Genomic DNA, 20353 nt, shown 5'->3' with positions numbered 1-20353 from the left:
ATAACACACTTCTGAATAACCAACAAATCATAGAAGAAATAAAAAAAAGAAATCAAAATATGCATAGAAACGAATGAAAATGAAAACACAACAACCCAAAACCTATGGGACACTGTAAAAGCAGTGCTAAGGGGAAGGTTCATAGCATTATAGGCTTACCTCAAGAAACAAGAAAAAATTCAAATAAATAAGCTAACTCTATACCTAAAGCAACTAGAGAAGGGAGAAATGAAGAACCCCAGGGTTAGTAGAAGGAAAGAAATCTTAAAAATCAGGGCAGAAATAAATGCAAAAGAAACTAAAGAGACCATGGCAAAAATCAACAAAGCTAAAAGCTAGTTTTTTGAAAAAATAAACAAAATTGACAAACCGTTAGCAAGACTCAATAAGAAACAAAGGCAGAAGAACCAAATTAACAAAATAAGAAATGAAAATGGAGAGGTCACAAGAGACAACACTGAAATACAAAGGATCATAAGAGACTACTACCAGCAGCTCTATGCCAATAAAATGGACAACTTGGAAGAAATAGACAAATTCTTAGAAAAGTATAACTTTCCAAAACTGAACCAGAAAGAAATAGAAGATCTTAACAGACCCATCACAAGCAAGGAAATCAAAACTGTAATCAGAAATCTTCCAGCAAACAAAAGCCCAGGACCAGATGGCTTCACAGCTGAATTCTACCAAAAATATAGAGAAGAGCTAACACCTATCTTACTCAAACTCTTCCAGAAAATTGCAGAAGAAGGTAAACTTCCAAACTCATTCTATGAGGCCACCATCACCTTAATTCCAAACCCAGACAAAGATGCCACACAAAAAAAGAATACTACAGGCCAATATCACTGATGAACATAGATGCAAAAATCCTTAACAAAATTCTAGCAAACAGAATCCAACAACATATTGAAAAAATCATACATCATGACCAAGTGGGCTTTATCCCAGGAATGCAAGGATTCTTTAGTATCTGCAAATCAATGTAATATACCACATTAACAAATTGAAAGATAAAAACCATATGATTATCTCAGTAGATGCAGAAAAAGCCTTTGACAAAATTCAACATCCATTTATTATTAAAACTCTCCAGAAAGCAGGAATAGAAGGAACATACCTCAACATAATAAAAGCTATATATGACAAACCCACAGCCAGCATTACCCTCAATGGTGAAAAATTGAAAGCATTTCCCCTAAAATCAGGAACAAGACAAGGGTGCCCACTCTCACCACTACTATTCAACATAGTTTTGGAAGTTTTGGCCACAGCAATCAGAGCAGAAAAAGAAGTAAAAGGAATCCAGATAGGAAAAGAAGAAGTGAAACTCTCACTGTTTGCAGATGACATGATCCTCTACATAGAAAACCCTAAAGACTCTTCCAGAAAATTACTAGAGCTAATCAATGAATATAGTAAAGTTGCAGGATATAAAATTAACACACAGAAATCCCTTGCATTCCTATACACTAACAATGAGAAAACAGAAAGAGAAATTAAGGAAACAATACCATTCACCATTGCAACAAAAAGAATAAAATACTTAGGAGTATATCTACCTAAAGAAACAAAAGGCCTATACATAGAAAATTATAAACCACTGATGAAAGAAATCAAAGAGGACACAAACAGATGGAGAAATATACCGTGTTCATGGATTGTAAGAATCAATAGTGTCAAAATGACTATACTACCCAAAGCAATCTATAGATTCAATGCAATCCCTATCAAGCTACCAATGGTATTTTTCACAGAACTAGAACAAATAATTTCACAATTTGTATGGATATACAAAAAACCTCAAATAGCCAAAGTAATCTTGAGAAAGAAGAATGGAACTGGAGGAATCAACCTGCCTGACTTCAGACTCTACTACAAAGCCACAGTCATCAAGACAGTATGGTACTGGCACAAAGACAGAAATATAGACCAATGGAACAGAATAGAAAGCCCAGAGATAAATCCACAAACCTATGGACACCTTATCTTCGACAAAGGAGGCAAGGATATACAATGGAAAAAAGACAACCTCTTTAACAAGTGGTGCTGGGAAAACTGGTCAACCACTTGTAAAAGAATGAAACTAGAACACTTTCTAACACCATACACAAAAATAAACTCAAAATGGATTAAAGATCTAAATGTAAGAACAGAAACTATAAAACTCCTAGAGGAGAACATAGGCAAAACACTCTCCGACATAAATCACAGCAGGATCCTCTATGACCCACCTCCCAGAATGTTGGAAATAAAAGCAAAAATAAACAAATGGAACCTAATTAAACTTAAAAGCTTTTACACAACAAAGGAAACTATAAGCAAGGTGAAAAGACAGCCCTCAGATTGGGAGAAAATAATAGCAAACGAAGCAACAGACAAAGGATTAATCTCAAAAATATACAAGCAACTCCTGCAGCTCAATTCCAGAAAAATAAATGACCCAATCAAAAAATGGGCCAAAGAACTAAACAGACATTTCTCCAAAGAAGACACACAGATGGCTAACAAACACATGAAAAGATGCTCAACATCACTCATTATCAGAGAAATGCAAATCAAAACCACAATGAGGTACCATTACACGCCAGTCAGGATGGCTGCTATCCAAAAGTCTACAAGCAATAAATGCTGGCGAGGGTGTGGAGAAAAGGGAACCCTCTTACACTGTTGGTGGGAATGCAAACTAGTACAGCCACTATGGAGAACAGTGTGGAGATTTCTTAAAAAACTGGAAATAGAACTGCCATATGACCCAGCAATCCCACTGCTGGGCATACACACCGAGGAAACCAGATCTGAAAGAGACACATGCACCCCAATGTTCATTGCAGCACTGTTTATAATAGCCAGGACATGGAAGCAACCTAGATGTCCATCAGCAGACGAATGGATAAGGAAACTGTGGTACATATACACCATGGGATATTACTCAGCCATTAAAAAGAATTCATTTGAGTCAGTTCTAATGAAATGGATGAAACTGGAGCCCATTATACAGAGTGAAGTAAGTCAGAAAGATAAAGACCAATACAGTATACTAACGCATACATATGGAACTTAGAAAGATGGTAATGATAACTCGATATGCAAAATAGAAAAAGAGACACAGATGTACAGAAGAGACTTTTGGATTCTGTGGGAGAAGGCGAGGGTGGGATGTTTTGAGAGAACAGCATCAAGAGTGAAACAGATCACCAGCCCAGGTGGGATGCATGAGACAAGTGCTCTGGGCTGGTGCACTGAGAAGACCCAGAGGGATGGGGTGGGGAGGGAGGTGAGAGGGGGGATCGGGATGGGGAACACATGTAAATCCATGGCTGATTCATGTCAATGTATGGCAAAAACCACTACAATATTGTAAAGTAATTAGCCTCCAACTAATAAAAATAAATGGAAAAAAATAAAATAAAATAAAAATTAAAAAAGACTGACTTTCCTAGTGGTCCAGTGGTTAAGACTCTGCACTTCCATTGCAGGGGGCACAGGATTCATCCTTGGTTGAGGAACTAAGATCCCACATACATGTGGTGTGGCCGAAATAAAGCAGAAGAAAAGAGATAATCTTGCCCTTAGGGTCAGGGCAGAGGAAGAGCTAAAGAGGAAAGTGGTGAGTGGCTAACAGTTTCTGAGTGTGGACAAATGGGTGTGTGCTAAGGAACTCAAATTCTCTTCATTCCCTTCAGAATCTGGTTTGACAGCTATAACAATTTGCTACCATCAGTCCTGGAAACTGGGGAAAACATCTAATTTCATATTTATATGATAGTTAAACTTTCCCCAATAAAAAGTGAAATGTAACTTCTTAGCTCGAGAAAACTGCATGTAATGTAGAAATAACCTTATATCAAAATCAAGATTTCCCATGGTAGACATCCATGCGCCAGTTTGCTAAGATCGTGGGGACTGTGATGTCCGCATCTACCCACAGCCAGTGCCTGACAGTCAGTGTGCATCGGTGCTGCCACGCTGTCCAGACTGTTTGAAAAGAATCAGTATCATCAGCATCACTTCTGATAAGGGGCGCCACCAGGCTGCAGAAAGATGTTACGCAGAGCAGGAGTCTCAGCTGCTAGACAAGCTGGGGGATAAAGCTCATATCTGGGGTTTCTTCTCAACCTAAAGACTGGCTTTTCCTCTGACATCCTTTGGTGAAGCCTGGGTGTTGGGGTAGAGGTAAAGGGGTCCAAGCTGCTTTTAAAAAAGCACTTGAAGTTCTTGGTCCTCTGTTAACCTTTTTGAAGCAGTTATTCACATAAAAAGAATCTTAAAAACTTTAGAGCTATTAATCATGATGAACTCTGCAGCAGTCCTAAAATGTAAAATTTGGTCCACATGTAAATGTAAACACAGAAATGTGTTTCTGTGCCCAGAAAAAAGACTTATTTGCAGAAATACCTCATCTTACCTTTTCCTTGTCAGATTTTTCTCTTTTTTTCATCCTTCTGTTTTGGGGATATCAGTGGGAAGTTGGTATGCAGCTGTCCATTTCTCCTTTCCCCTTGGACCAAAGGTTTAGACCTTTTCTGTGTCACACTAAATGAAAATTATCTTTCAATCTCTTGCAAATTGGCTCTTTGTGTTTTGAGGACCAGGCTTTTGTGTTTTGAGGATCTGATGTGGCAGAGATTGTAAACAGACAATCTCAAAACTCAATGTCCATTCTCTCCCTTCTCAGTAACTGAATCCTGAACTTATTTGGGAAAGCCATGCTCATAGCTAGAAAGGTAAGTTTCCCCAGCCTCTCTGGCAGTTGAATGTGTCCAAGTAACCCAATGTTGGTCAATGAGGTAAAAGTGGAAGGCTGAATTACACCTCTAGAAGGTCCTTACTAGAGAGGGAGTGAGATCTTCTGCCCTGTTATTTTTTTTTTTTCCAAATGGAAAGCAAATATAATGACTGGAGCCCCAGCAGTCACTGTGGACCAGGCAGTTATCTTGAGAAGTAAGCCAGATGACAGAAGGAACACAAGTCACTGATAGCATGGAGTTCTCTGCCAGCCTGGATTTCTATCTCCAGATTTCTTTTACATAAGAGATAAGTAAATCTCTATTTTTATAAGACATTTATCATATACAGCTGGACCTAATCACAGCAGAGACACTTGGGAAACTGTTGAAGGCACCACTTTGAAACATCAAGCATTTGGTGTACTAAATACAATAGCAAACACATCTACAATGCAATTAGCAATGCCAACAGCTTAGTCTTTAAAAGCTCTGAGTGACATTGTATGCAGACATGGCTTGTTATCAAGCAAATACAGGGGAATGTGCCTGTTAGGCTCAGGTTTTATGTTAAATAATAACCAAATGGAGCAATGACATTATGACAATCTCTATAAATATATATGATTATTATTGTCACTTAACTGATGGGCAAATAGAAAGGATATACTACCTGTCCCAGGTTACAAAGCTGGAAATCCAAGCAAAGTGAGTCAAGATTTCAGAGTTTGTGTTATGAAACACCATAGTAAGGAACCCTCCATATTTACATTTTTCTAAATAGTCTTGACCATCCCCTAAATTCTCCATTGAGCATGTCAAAATGGCTGAAACCCAGGCAGGGCTATTCATCCTTAAAGTAAGGGCTGCACAGGTAGTCATGGCCTCAAGAGTTTGACATCCAGGGACAGAGTCAAAGTCATTCTTGGCAAATCAACCTAGTCTCCCCTTCAGCTGTAATTTAATAGTCTATCTCTTTAAATTGAAAGAAACATCAGGGGTCATTAATGCTCAGTCTGGGAAAATTAGAAGCACTATTGAGTTAAGACACACAGACACAAATGTCACTATTGTTTAATCACAATCAGACATTACATGGCACAAAACACTCCGTCTATCTCTTTGCTGTTCCAAATCTCACGAACTTAAAAACCTGAATTTGACACAAGCAGTTTAAAGAATTCTTCTGACCAAACTCCCCAAACCCAAAGGAGATGAAAAAGTAATAATGTAAAAAAGTTAAGGTCAAGGTGGCCTGATATCACAGCTAATGACTAACCATTTGTTTACAGGCGGTTCCTGCTCCACCCTGAAAGCTGCCAAGCTCCACTCTGTCCAACAAGTGGTTAGTGATCGGTTCCCTGGATGATTGTCCCTGAAGGTAAGCCATGCTCTGGGGGGTACATTAGGCACTTTAAGTGGGGGTAGTTACCTTTCCCTGACTGGGTATAATGTTTGGCTCTCAAAAAGCAAGGTAAGGAATTTTACACTCAAACAGAATGTCTTGTGAATCTCTGCCCCTGGGATTAAGCGCTGGGATTCCAGGGCGTTCTCAAGAATACCTGCACCATACGTTCTGCAGGAGTTGTGCGCGTTGGCCAGCAGGGTGTTTACGGTCTGCATGTTCTGTGGACACCAGCACAGTGGTCCACTCTGACTTAGTCTCTTATCTTGAGTTTTAGCCCATCTAGACGGTGGTACTCTCCATAGTGAACAACCAGCGTAGCACTGATGCTCACATCCATCAGAACTGGCGCTGGGTGTCAACCCCCTGTAAGGTTGCAGCCATATATGCTGCATTTATCAGCTCTGGGTTTTAGGAGCAAACCCAGCCCCGTGTGACCAGATCGTCACTAGCTTATTTGCCTGGAGAATCCCCTCCCCTACTCGGCTTCATCCACCTCTTCCCCGGCAGTAGCTGCTTCTAAGGCCGCGAGGGCTTCGGCCACCTCCGCGTCCTCATCCGCCGTCTCCCAGCTCCCGTCTCCGGCGGAGCCAGGGGCCTCCCCCCACCCGTTTCTCGAATCGACCACAGGCACATCCTGAGCAAGATCGTCTTTGTCGAAGTAGACACTTGGGAGTTCGGTTGTCACGGCCTCGTTTAATGAATCCCAGCTTCTCTTCACGGAGAAGGGCATATTCACACCACACTCCCCTGCCGGGGCGTGACCACCCTCCTGGGGCTCCTTCTCAGAGTGGATCTTGAAAAGACGGCCCTTCTCTTGGTGATCAACGTGATCAGCGTTGTCTTCAGCTGAGCCCCAAAGCTGAGGGTAGTCCGGGGTGGGTGTCTGGAGGACATGGGCTGGGACTTCCCAGGCAGCAAACCCGGCCATGGATGGCGCGCCGGAGCCCCCATTCCCGATGACCTGCGTCTCTCCCGAGGCCCGCTGCATGCAGTCCAGCTCCCGGGCACTCCCTCCTTCAAGGAAGGGCTGGGTCGGGTGACCTTTGTTTGCAGCACTGGCCCAGGAGTCCCTGTCCCCCTGAGGGGGCCCCGGCTCAGCGGTGAGCGGCAGGACAGCGGTGGGGCCGAGGCCATTGATGGCCCCGCTAGTCTTCTCGGCACAGGGTCCCCCCACCGCATTCCCCGAGAGGAGTGGTCCTTGGGGCGGCCCGCACGGCTCCTGCGGAGCGGCTGTTCCGCTCCCGCTTGCAGTTCTTTTGGAGCCCTCGTTCGGAGGGTCGCCCTTGCGCACCAGGATTTCGCTGCCCTGTCTGTCTTTCAATTTAAGAGTGTCCTCTTCATCTAACTTGCAGCTGTTTACTTCGTTAACATAACCAGAGGAGGGCACGTGAACCGGATCGAAGAGATAGCTAGGATGAGAAGGAGGAAGATCAGTCAAGTATTAACCTTATTAATAACTAACTTTCATTATTAATATTCTACTGCAGGCTCGGCTGCTGCTCTGTGGTTCCGGTTAACTTCATTTCCATGGTTACTCTTTTAAGCCTATATGCGCGCCTAGTTAAATAGATATTGGACATGAATCTGAGCAGACTCTGGGAGATAGTGAAGGACAGGGAAGCCTGGCATCATGCAGTACATGGGGTGGCAAAGAGTCCGACAGGACTTAGTGACCAAACTGCAACAATTAAATAGATACAGTTGGTATAGAAGTGGTCTACCAACTGGAAACAGATCTTAAGGAGGGGTTGCAAAAAGGGCAGGAAGAAGGTAAAGAACAAAGTGGGTCATGAAATTTAAAAACAAACAAAAAGTAAACAAATAAAACAAATGTTCAACAATAGGAAAATAAGTGGTTAAGAACTGATGGCATGACACCTCAACAGAATATTATGTAGTCATTAATATTACTGGGGTGATTTATTTTCAGTGATGCCATTTCAGGCATAACAATTATGAAGTCTGGACTAGCATGAAAGTTACTCACAATAAATACTTTTGAGTGGCACCTAACATTAAATTATAACTATAGTGACAAAAATGATATATGTATGTAGGTATGTATATGTGTATGTATATATTGATACCTATTTATGCATAACACATAGATACAGATATGGAATAGAACATAATAAAGATAGTTTTGTTATGGAAGCAAAATGATCAGTTAATTTTCCTCCTTTATTTTATATAGAATTATATTCATGTTGCCCAAATTTTTATGAAATAGAATCTGGACAAAATTAAAAGCACATACATGACTGGGGTGATTTATTTTCAGTGATACCATTTCAGGCATCTTCTAAAACCCAAGCTTTTCTTTACACTGAAACTCTCTGGAGAAATGTAAATTCAATCCAAACCAAATTCACCCTCAGAGAATGAGTGTTCCCAACATGCTCGGAGCACTGCACAAAAAATTTTTACAAATCCAGCCCCCGTGTTCTTTTAAATAATATTAATGTGGTTCCAAACTCTTAACTTCCTGGCAATGCTAGTCATGCCCCAAGCTGGAAAATGGCATTGAATCCATGCAGGATTTTTAACAGTGCCTTTGTGGTAGTCACAAATGTCTCCATTTTTTCAACCTTACCTTTGTATCATTTTACAGCACCTGCACCCCATCTGGATTATTTTTTGTTATCATCTGGGAAAAAAAGAGAAAAGAGTGAATGACATTTTATTTTTTCTAATAATTGTTGGTTTCATTGTAGGAAGACATTGGTTTCTTTGCAGTCAGAATGAAGGAGCTGCATGATTTAATTCTACATAAATAACAATATATAAAGTATCAAATATAAACAGTAGTGTAACAAGAAAATAAACGGACAGAAATAATTATTCAACTACTAGCAATAATTAAGACTACCATTTGAAAGATCTTCTATAAACAAAGAATGAAAAAATACTGTCATAAGATTTTATAGCACACAATTGTATTCCATCCTAATTTATTACTATTATAGTTCCTTCTTCTTCAGTATTAGTGAACCCATGTCATAGCCTGTCAATTCACTGTGTTTATTTTGTGAAGCATCACAGGCAAAAAATGTCTTAGAACGCCAACACCTACAATAAGCTGCTTTAGGAAGACAAAAATCTTCAATGTTTATTTCACCCACCACTTTGGGATTTTCCTTTTGTATTTTAAGATTAATCAAGTTATCCTTCTTTCCTTTTTCTTCAGGAGGAATGGACAAACTGTAAGGTAGCCAAGTACTCAAAATACACCAAGGAAAGGCAATAATCAAAGCCACTCTGAACCTATGAGCCGGGGGAACCATGTAATGGTCTCAGGGCTGAGAGCTGTTTAAGATATCAGGGAAGCTGAACCTTCACAGAGGCTTCCCAGGTGGCTCAGTGGTAAGGAATCCATCTGTCAATGCAGGAGATGGCAGCCCCGACCCTAGGTCGGGAAGATCTGCTCTTGGACGAAATGGCAACCCACTCCAGTATTCTTGCCTGGAGAATCCCCTGGACAGAGGGGCCTGGCGGGCTGTAGCCCATAGGCTCGCAGAGTCGGACACGACGGAGCAGATCTGCAGGCGGGCAGGCACCTCCAGCACGCGGGCTTTGCTCTGTGGCCCCATCCTGGCCAGAGACTTCAGCTCCGCTCTGGCTGAGAGTGGAGACGGCTAGCTGCAGGTACTTGCAGTCTGGGCTGGGCCCGGGCAGCTGACTGAGATTTCAATAGGAATTTTTTGCTTTTTCTTTCCTAGATCCTCAAAGTCAGTAGAGTTACAGTCTTTGGAAAAGGATACCATGTGAGCAGGGAAGGCACTGGTTACCTGGAATACCTTCACATATCTAAAATCACCGATTCAGTACTCGCAAACATTCATTGCCACTTGTCTCTGGGCCAGACATTTCCCTGACTCTGGGAGTTATATATGTCATCTCCACTTTGTAAATGAGGAAAAACAGGTTGACCAATGCCAGAGAGAGAAAGGTGGAATTGAAAAGGACCTGTGTGTCTTCTTCCATTGCCTTCTCCATGGGACTTGGACCTAACCAGGGTGTTAAGCCCCGGTGCGGCAGCAGGCGGAATAAGGGAGCAGAGAGGCTTCTTTGCCCAGGGGCTTCAGTACTAGAGAGGATGTCCTGGGCTTCCCAGGTGGTAAAGAACCAGCCTACCAATGCAGGAGATGTAAGAGATGTGGGTTCGATCCCCTGGGTCAGGAAGATCCCCTGGAGGAGGGCATGGCAACCCACTCCAGTATTCTTGCCTGGAGAATCCCACGGACAGAGGAGCCTGGGGGGCTATGGTCCATGGGGTTGCAAAGAGTAGAACACCACCAAAGCGACTCAGCACAGCACTAGAGGACATCACGATAGGGCAGTTGATCCCGGTTACAGATCCATGCTCCATGTTACAGACCCAAGGAGGTTACAGGCGAGTCATCATTGCACACTTTATGTGGGCTAAACTGCTCCTTTTTGCCTTTCCCATCACAAGGCATGGACTCCACTGTCTGGCAGTTCAAAGGCACACCCCTTTGGGCTTCCTGGTGGAAGATGGAGTTAAGTCTGTGCTTCTTTTATTTCCCACCTGCCCTCTGTCTTCTGCCTGTTCCCAAGTTACATTTTTTCCCTCAAGATTGCCTTTGAATGAAACCTTCTCTTCATGTAAAAACCAACCACGCTGTTCTGGTCTTTTCCCTGAAAATCCTAGAAACTAGCATGGAAGAATCTTTAAGTCATCCTCCATGTCTAGCAGTTACCAACTTGAAGAAGACAAGCCAATGACAGAATTGAAAGCCCCAGTCCCTTTGTCTCTGTAAGATGCGCGTGCTAGAGAGAGAGAGGGATCACTTATTGTTTTTATTTTGTGGTTTTGGGTTTTTTTCTCTATTTTGGGACCTTGCCACTTGGCATGCAGGATCTTAGTTCCTTGACCAGGGATCAAACCTGTGCCCCCTGCAGTGGAAGCCGGCCTGGTGTCTCAGCCACCGGACTTCAGGGAAGTCTCAGGAATCATGTCACTGCCTTCTCTGTTCCCTCTCCTTCCTTCTTTCAGTCATGAATGGATTTCCCAGGATTCTACCTCATAAGCCTCTAACCACAGAGAAAATGACCAATACCATTTAAGAGGTATAGATTAGCTGGTTGATAAATCTAGGGGGAAGTAGTTTTACACCACCTCCTTCCCCAAAGATATCCAGCATCCACATCCTAATCTCTGAAACTTGTGACTGCTACCGCATATGACAAAAAAAAAAAAAAAGTCTGTGCCCATGTGATTACAGATTTGACATGAGAAGACTGTCTGGATGGTCTGGTTCTGGCCCCAGCTCTGCTCTGTGACTCTGGGCCTCAGCTATTTCATCTGTATATGGGGATAATGATGTGTCTACTACATAGCATTGTTGGGGATTATATGAGTTAACATTCATAATAAGCATATACTTATTACTCAGCTCTGTCTGGATACAGCATGTTTAAAAAAAGAAAAGTAGCTTTTCACCTAAGGAAGAAGTACTCTAGTTGCCATGACATATGCATACAAACGAGAGCATTAACAGTACCAAGTTATACCTGTTTCCAGAATAAGGACCAAATGGTGTATTTCTATCAGCTGTGGCACCCACTGAAAGACACATACCCCAGGTGACAAGACTTCCAGGAGAGAGAAATCACAGCGGGCCTAGCCAGCAGCATGCGTACAACCTTTTCCTTTTGCCAAGCATTCTCAATGGAATTACTCCACTTCCCAAGCCCAGGGTTCTGTTTCCAGCCTCCGCTCCCCACTTCCGTCCATTTTCTGTGACTAGTTCATATGTCAACTTGATAAATTGGTTCAAGAGCCCCATGTGCCCCCTCCTCCCCGCCCTCAGCTCCTCCCCTCCCTCCATCTCCACAAGCTACTCTAAAATCTGGCCCCTTTCCACGCTGGCAGTATCTTTGTTTATCTTGGAATCTGTTTATTAAAAGTCAAGAGGATAGGAGGCAAGAAAAAGTCAAAGAAAAGAAAAAAAAGGGGGGGGCTTTGAAGTGTTTGAGAGAGGGCAGATCGTGGTCATAGTAATGTAATTGAAGCAACTGTGAGGTCTGAATCATTGAGAAATGTCAGGGAGGTCAACTTTAGGATCATGGGTTCAAGGGTTGTAGGTGGGGAAGGTTTCCTTCTCAACAGAAGAAAGAATAAGAGGCTGGTCTTGAGCAACACCTTGTTTTCCCAGGGTCTCCGAGGCTGACCAAGGTCGACCTGATCCCACTCTGCCACTGTGGCTCTGGCCACACTCTCAGCCATGCCGGGAAGTGAGCTGACTGCTGAGATTTCACTTCTCTGCGTCTCAGAGAACCGACCAGTCACCTGCGCCTTTCACACTACCCGTCCCGCCCCGCCCATCTCCCTGGAAAACCAGAGGATCTCTCTTTTTCTTCAAAGCCGTGTAATTATAGGAGGTGTTTGGATGCTCCTCCCCAGCCCCCTCCCGCTCCCCCTGCCTCCCTGTAGGGGGCGCCCTCGGGTTTCCCACAGACCTGGTCCTGTACCCGAGGGCCATGCTCTGCGCCTCTCCCCGGCCAGTGCCTCTTCCTGGCCAGGGGTCCCGCCCTGGCTCCCATCGCCGACCTGCTTCCTTCCCCGGCAACATTCCTCCTCTCGGTGAGACAGGCGCTAAGGCCCAGGGTTGAGTGACTGCTGACCAAAAGGGTGGGGACTACTGCATGTACACCCACCCCTGCCTGCCTGTGTCTACAATGAGTCATCCACATATGATGATGCCTAACATCAAATCTGATTTATTTCTCTTTTCATGTGTCACTCCCACCCCTATATCTTGCTTTTACTGAGGTCTCCCATTTCCAGGTGGCAAAAAGGAAATAGTCCATGTCCATTTCCCATGGAAATGGGGGAAAAAAAAGAATGCTCTTTTGAAGTAAAACTGAGTTCAAAACGGGCAGTTTGTCTTCTGTCCCTTCCCCGTCACTGTGACAACAGCTGGGTCAGAGGTGAGAGCTCAGTTGTCCAGTGCCCTTTATTATGGAGCAGAATCAGAACTTGCTTTGTCTTTGGAGTATAAAAGAGCAACAGAAGCAAAGGGCAAAGCAGCCGTCATCTGGTTTCCATAGGAGAAACGCAAACACCATTAGGATGGTGTGTCCACCTAATGTCCACCTTCAGCACCTGGCCCTCCTGGAGTCCTGTGTTGGAAGCTGACTCTTGTCCTGTGGTTACTGTTGAAATTAAAGAGTCCTGTATTTGAAGACGGTCATGCTGAGACCCCATCAGTTACTAGTCAAGTGTTCTTGCTGGAAAATCTGGTTTCACAAGGGGGTTGGTGATGGAGGTGGGGAGAAATGAGGAGGCCAGGGGTGGGAGGGTAAGGGGCACAGGAGTTGTGCAACCAGGCAGAGAAATTAACTGAGCATTCATCAGGAAGGCAAGGAATATAGAAAAAGGCTCAACTCAGCTGGAAAGGGCTGCCTTTGAATAGTGACGATCTTAAAGAATGACACGCACAGGTCAGACTGACCCAGGACCCGCTTGTAGGCGTCCTACTGGCCAAAGCTGGAATGACGGGAGCATCACAGTAAGCACAAACATAAAGGAGTATAATACACTGAATAAAACAAGCATCTGTGAATCCTCAGGATATAAATCTAAAAAAGGGAGAGCTCTGACTTACAAGTAGAAAGCCTGCTAACAAACAGAATTATAGAAATCACCATTAGACAACCATCACAGTGATCACTGACTCAAGCAAGAATCATCAACAGATGTTTAGACTAGTGGGTAGAAACCTGAAGAGAACGGGATATTTAATCCCACGTATTGCCACTGGCCAAAAAGTTTGCTTAGGTTTCTCATAACATCATACCAATGAACTTGTTTGGCCAGCCCCAATAGCTCCCCTATTATATGCGTGGGGTAAAATAGTATCCTTACAGTGGAGAAACCTGGGTCACAGCACCAAAATCAAATAACCAAGGGTAATACTGTGAGTAAGGGTAACACTGTGAGACTAGTCAATACCCTCCGAGGTGGTGCACTGAAAACTTGGCATCACTTCTGTGATTTTTCTGTCAAAGAGTATAATCTGGATCGAAGCAGGAGGCAACATCAGTCAAACACAGCTTAAGGGGTATTCTGCCAAACAACTGGTCTGTACTCTTTAAAAAATGCAACTTTAGGAAAAAAAAAACAAAGACAGGCTGCAGAACTATTACAGATTAAAGAAGACAAAAGAGACATGACAACGAATGCAATGCTTGATCTTTTGGTAACAGGTCATTATTGACACAACCGGTGAAATCTGAATAAGGCCTGTAGATTAGGTAGTAGTATTAAATCGGTGCTAATGTCCTGCTTTTGATCATTGTACTAGGGCTATATGAGAGCATGCCCTTTTTCTTAGGAAGTATTTCACAGTGAAGTATTTAGCAGTAGAGGGACATGGTGGTATCTGTAACTTATTAAAATAGTTCAGGGAAAAAAATGTGTGTGTATGTGTGTATAGAGAAAGAGAGAAGAATAAAGCAAATGTAGTAAAGGTTAACATTTGGGGACTCCGAGTAACTGAGGGTCCTCTGTATTTTCCTTGCAACTTTTCATTGTCTGCTTTGTCAACTTCAGAAGTTAAAAGGAAAAAAAAAAAAAAGGCACTAATCTGATGTCAGTTTCTGTTCTGCTTGTTCCTGGGCTAGGACCTAATACCTACAGAAAACCATTGTTATTAAGCCATTCCCTCTAAAGAAGCACATGGGGAAAGGTCTTGGAAAGGAGCTCATGGAAAGCCCATCAAACTTTCTGGATTTAGCTGTCATTCTGTGTATGTACTGAAGACCTTTCCTCAATAGCCAGCCCCAGACACTAGAACTCTGAAAGCAAAGATGTTTCCTGTCCTTGGGCACCTCAGAGGGGATTTGGTGTTTGTCTAGGGCTTTGGTGTTTGTCAGCTGCCTGCCTAACCTAGGCCAGCATCTACCTGCATGGAGCATGTCACATCTCTTATTCAAATAAAGGGATGACTGGTGAGTGACAGAAGTGAAGGAATGAATGGTGAGTATGAGATTTTATAAATTATTCCAGTAGAAGGTCTACCATTTTCCACAATCAAATCTCACTCTACCTGATAGTCCAAAATCAAAAGTCAAGTGCATGGTATGAGCTAAGAGAGATAGGGGGGACCGTGGTTCCCCTTCCCAGCTTGGGAATTACAGTTCATGTAACTCCAAGGGTTAAGGGTGTCCTGCTTCAAGAACTCTAGTCAATGGGCTTTCATAGCAGCTGCTGGCAAGCGGTTTGAGTTGATAGAAGTTGAAGTGCTTGGAAGAGACACAGTAAAACCAAACACTTAAATTTCAACTCTGTTGTGATAAACCAAGCTGCCAATGTTTAGAAAACAGTCCAGGATTTCATCTTAACCTGGCTAGCAGGTGAAGCTGAAAAATGTTTAGTGAGTCACTTCTGGGTACTGACCTCTTAAGACTCAAGAGGAATGGATAAAAATAACTACCAGGCATTGAAGAAATCACGAGGTGCCTTACAAAAGAAATTAAAAGACTGCCTGCCCAGCTTCATAGACGGTATTGAATTTATGGTGGAAAAAGGACAAGAAGATAATTCTTGACTACTATTCAATCTGTTTCTTCAGCAGAACCATATTCTCCTTTCTGAGCAGGCTTTGCAAACTCTCTGGGACAAAATTTTTTGGTGTTTCCTTTTCTCCTAAAGAGGCTGAGCTTCAATAATTTTGGAGAAGGACTATAAGACTTTACTATCAGCACCATCAAACAGTCCATTTGATGCACTCCTTGTAGTCAATGTGCTACCATATACGAGTCAGCAGCACCTAGAACTGGGCTTGACGGGATACCTGTGCAGAGGTGTGTTCAAATGTCCGTCCACCACTCCTGTGAAAGAGTTCCCTCAAACAGGTTTGAGAATGGGAACAGCAGAGATTAAAGATGAACACATTCACAATTATGAAAAAGAATGATTTCACCCTGCTTAACTCAGTATTTCCCAAGATTATTTGACCACAGAACTTCCCCCCCCCGCTGCCATAAAAAATATTAATAACCAATAGAATTTATGTTTTGTGGAACTTTGGGAAAAACAATTGTCATGGCAGTCCTAATTGTCAGGAAGGGTTTTGTGCCCCAAACTAATATCGTCAGGTGGGGCTGGTGTTTGTGAACTCAACCAGGCAAAGTCCAAGCTGGGTATAAGAAATCCATCTTCCAGCAGTAGCTTCATCATCAACTATGCAGATGTGGGAAAGTGGTGTAATCTCTTGATCCCTCAGGTTCTTTATCTCCCCAGTGAGTCCCTGACATCAAAGGTCTCTTCCAAACTGAACAATCGAGGTGGTGAATCGGAGAAGGAAGTGTCCTCAACTCATTGACCTCTCCCTGACTTGGCTCACACACGGTTAGCACTGAACACCCAGAGAAGGCAGGCACCGATAGGCCCCTTCTGCAGGCGGGAGCCCTGCACAGTGGTTTGTGAATTACCCCATCCCGGTACCAATGGGGGTGTTTGGGTCCCAAGTCCACACTCACCTAAACCCATGATCCTAACTGAATGCACAACCTTCTCTTCCTGTTTCCTCCCTTCAGGCCCCAAGTTCTCATCTCATTCCCTCAGGTCTGCAGCTCTTTGAAGAGGTCTCCTTGGCTTCTTTGCCAGAGAATACTAAGTGACTGAGTGTACACACACACCCACCCCCCCGCCCCCCCACATACACACAGCTGATCAATGCCCTGGAGCCTTGAGACAGAGTGTGTGTAACTGCAACCTCCTTGGAAAGGGCGAGGACTCAGGTCAGGAGGACAAGGAGGTATGTGCTGGACCTCTTCACTGGAATGGGCTGGGGAAGTGCGTAAGTGTGTGTGTGTGTCTGTGTGTGTGTGTGTGTGTGTGTGTGTGTGTGTGTGGCAGGGCTGGGGTATGTGTGAGGCAGGATGGAATCTGTAAGCTTTTTGAGAAAATCCATCATATCAGCAATTCAGCACCATGGTTACATGAGTAATTTAGGGTCTGAGTTTGGGTTCCAACACTGCCTCCACCACTTATTAGCTTTGTGACCTCTACGCAAATTTCTTAGCCTCTGCAAACTTTACCTGTCTAATCAGCAAAATAGGAATGGTAACAATTCCTGTTTACCAGGATTGTTTCAAAAATGAGTGAGATAAAAGTATGTATGGCATTTATTATGTCTGACACCCTGCCAGGGCTTATTTATGATTATAAATACTTAACATTCTATTGTTTAATATGCATCAAGTACTGTTTTAAAAATGTTCATGTATTCACTTCAACTTCACAATAACCCTTTAAGGAAGAAGCCAGTATTTTATTTGTTTGTTTGTTTATTATTGGCTGCACCATGGGCTTGAAGGATCTTGTTTCCCGACCATGGAATGAACGTGGGCCATGGCAGTAAAAGCAGAGAGTCATAATCACTGGATTGCCAGAAAAATCTCTATTATTGTTTTAACTGAACAATAGTTGATTTACAATATTATATTAGTTTCAGGTGTATAGCACAGTGATTCAGTATTTTGTAAATTATTTAAAATTATCACAAAATACTGGTTACATTTCCCTGGGCTGTACAATATGTTCATATTGCTTATCTAGTTTATACATAATAGTTTTAATCACATACCGCTGTCTCGCCCCTCCTCTCCTCCTGCTCCCCACTGTTAACACCACTAGCTTGTTTTCTGTATCTGTGAGTCTGTTTCTGTTCTGCTATATTCTTTTGTTTCATTTTTTGGACTCACTAGCTTGTTTTCTGTATCTGTGAGTCTGTTTCTGTTCTGCTATATTCGTTTCATTTTTTGGACTCTACATATGAATAAAATCATTCAGTATTTGTCTTTCTCTGTCTGACTTCTTCCACTAAATGTCATCCACGTTGTTGTAAATGGCACAATTTAATTCGTTTTTATGGCTGAATCATATTCCATTATATTACATATATCACACCTTCATTATCCATTCATCTGTTTATGGACACTGAGGTCACTTCCATATCTTGGCTTCTATGAACAGTGTTGCTATGAACATGGGGTGCCTGGATCTTTTGGTGTTAGCATTTTAGTTTTGCTTTTTTTTGGTGGGGGGGTGGGGATATATACCTTGGAATGGAATTGCTGAGTCATATGTAGTCTATTTTTAGTTTTCTGAAGATCTTCCATACTGGTTTCCATAGTGGCTGCATCATTACATTCCTACCAACTGTGTACAGAGGTTGGAAGCCAGTATTTTACGGATAAGTAAATGGACATATAAACTAGGGAGTGGTTCCCAGGTGGCCCTAGTCATAAAGAAGCCACCTGCCAATTCAGAAGACACAAGAAGCTTGGGTTCAATCCCTGGGACAAGAAGACACCCTGGAAGAGGGCGTGGCAACCCACGCCAGCGTTCTTGCCTGAGAATCCCGTGGACGGAGGAGCCTGGGGGGCAGCAGTCCATGGGGTCGCAGGGCTGTACGCGACGGAAGTGACTTAGCACACACAGGCACCGTGTACCTATTGTTAATGCGGCTGTTACTGTTTTCATTATTAAGATTTCCTGATTATACGTCAACTATATAATATTTATATGTTATACCTTTCCTATGATATTAATATAATACCATAATACCTCTCACTAGGTTCTGTTCTTTTCTGAGTCCACAGAATTTCACAATAAGAAGCAGCTTGTGATCCAGTATGTTTTGCAAAAGGGAACTGGACCCTCTTGATCTGGGTTCTGATAGAAGAGCAAGGAGAGTTAAGAAAGTCTTAAGTGAACAGTGCAAGGAAACAGAGGAAGACAACAGAATGGGAAAGACTAGAGATCTTGTCAAGACAATCAGAGATACCCAGGGGTCATTTCATGCAAGGATGGGCACAATAAAGGACAGAAACGGTATGGACCTAACAGAAGCAGAAAAGATTAAGAAGAGGTGGTAGAAATATACAGAAAAACTATACAAAAAAGGTCTTAATGACCCAAATAACCATGATGGTGTGGTTACTCACCTAGAGCTAGACATCCTGGAGTGCGAAGTCAAGTGGGTCTTAGGAAGCATTACTGCGAACAAAGCTAGTGGAAGTGATGGAATTGTAGCTGAGCTATTTCAAATCCTAAAAGATGATGGTGTTAAAGTGTTGCACTCATTACATCAGCAAATTTGGAAAACTCAGCAGTGGCCACAGGATTAGAAAATGTCAGTTTTCATTCCAATCCCAAAGAAGGGCAATGTTAAAGAATGTTCAAATTACTGTACAATTGCACTCATTTCACATGCCAGAAAGATTATGCTCAAAATTTTTTAAGCTAGGCTTCAGCAGTACATGAATTGAGGACTTCCAGATGTGTAAGTTGGATTTAGAAAAAGCAGAAGAACCAGAGATCAAATTGCCAACATCCACTAGATAATAGAAAGAGCAAGGGAATTCCAAAAAAAATCTCCTGCTTCATTGACTATGCTAAAGCCTTTCACTGTGTGGATGGCAATAAACTGTGGAAAATTCTTAAAGAGACGGGAATACCAGACCACCTTACCTGTCTCCTGAGAAACGTGTATGCAGAACAAGAAGTAACAATTAGAACCAGACATGGAACAATGAACTGATTCCAAATTGGGAAAGGAGTACATCAAGGCTGTATATTGTCACCCTGCTTACTTAACTTCTATGCAGAGTACATCATGTGAAACACCAGGCTGAATGACTCACAAGCTGGAATCAAGATTGCAGGGAGAAATACCAACAACCTCACATAGGCAGATGACACCACTCTAATTGCAGAGAGTGAAGAGGAACTAAAGAGCCTCTGATGAAGGTGAAAGAGGACAGCAAAAAAAATTGGCTTAAAACTCAACATTCAAAAAACTAAGATCATGGCATCCAGTCCCATCACTTCATGGCAAATAGGTGGGAAAAATTGGAAACAGATACAGATTTTATCTTCTTGGACTCAAAAATCACTGAGAATGGTGACTGCAGCCATGAAAGTAAAAGACACTTGCTCCTTGGAAGAAAAGTTATGACAAATCTATACCGGGTATTAAAAAGGAAATCAACTCTGAATACTAACTGGAAGTACTGATGCCGAAGCTGAAGCTCCAATACTTTGGCCACCTGATGGGAAGAGCAAATGCATTGGAAAAAGACCCTGATGCTGGGAAAGACTGAGGGCAGGGAGAGAAGGGGACGACAGGGGATAAGATGGTTGGATGGCATCACCGACTCAATGGACATGAGTTTGAGAGAT

The 20353-nt window shown here is 42.7% G+C and overlaps 1 protein-coding gene and 1 pseudogene across 5 annotated transcripts in view; both read right to left on the bottom strand.

The window, feature by feature from the left end:
• Nucleotides 1-5795: 5795 nt before the first annotated feature.
• Nucleotides 5796-20353, bottom strand: part of C17H4orf19 (chromosome 17 C4orf19 homolog) — a 79211-nt gene continuing 64653 nt past the window's right edge. For 4 of the 5 annotated variants that reach the window (XM_043871410.1, XM_043871408.1, XM_043871407.1 and 1 more), the window contains 2 exons: nucleotides 8729-8782; nucleotides 5796-7544 (listed from right to left, as the gene is read on the bottom strand). In XM_043871410.1, the coding sequence (XP_043727345.1) occupies nucleotides 6611-7544; nucleotides 8729-8760 (966 nt within the window). In that variant the 5' untranslated portion in view covers nucleotides 8761-8782 and the 3' untranslated portion in view covers nucleotides 5796-6610. Of the gene's footprint in view, nucleotides 7545-8728; nucleotides 8783-12618; nucleotides 12754-20353 lie in introns of those variants that run through there. The other variant, XM_043871411.1, reaches the window with a different exon arrangement.
• LOC122673530 lies at nucleotides 9096-9725 on the bottom strand (annotated as a pseudogene).

The sequence above is a fragment of the Cervus elaphus genome, chromosome 17 (genome assembly GCF_910594005.1).
Source record: "Cervus elaphus chromosome 17, mCerEla1.1, whole genome shotgun sequence".
In the NCBI taxonomy this organism is placed as follows: domain Eukaryota; kingdom Metazoa; phylum Chordata; class Mammalia; order Artiodactyla; family Cervidae; genus Cervus; species Cervus elaphus.
This window is presented reverse-complemented; position numbering and strand designations above follow the sequence as displayed.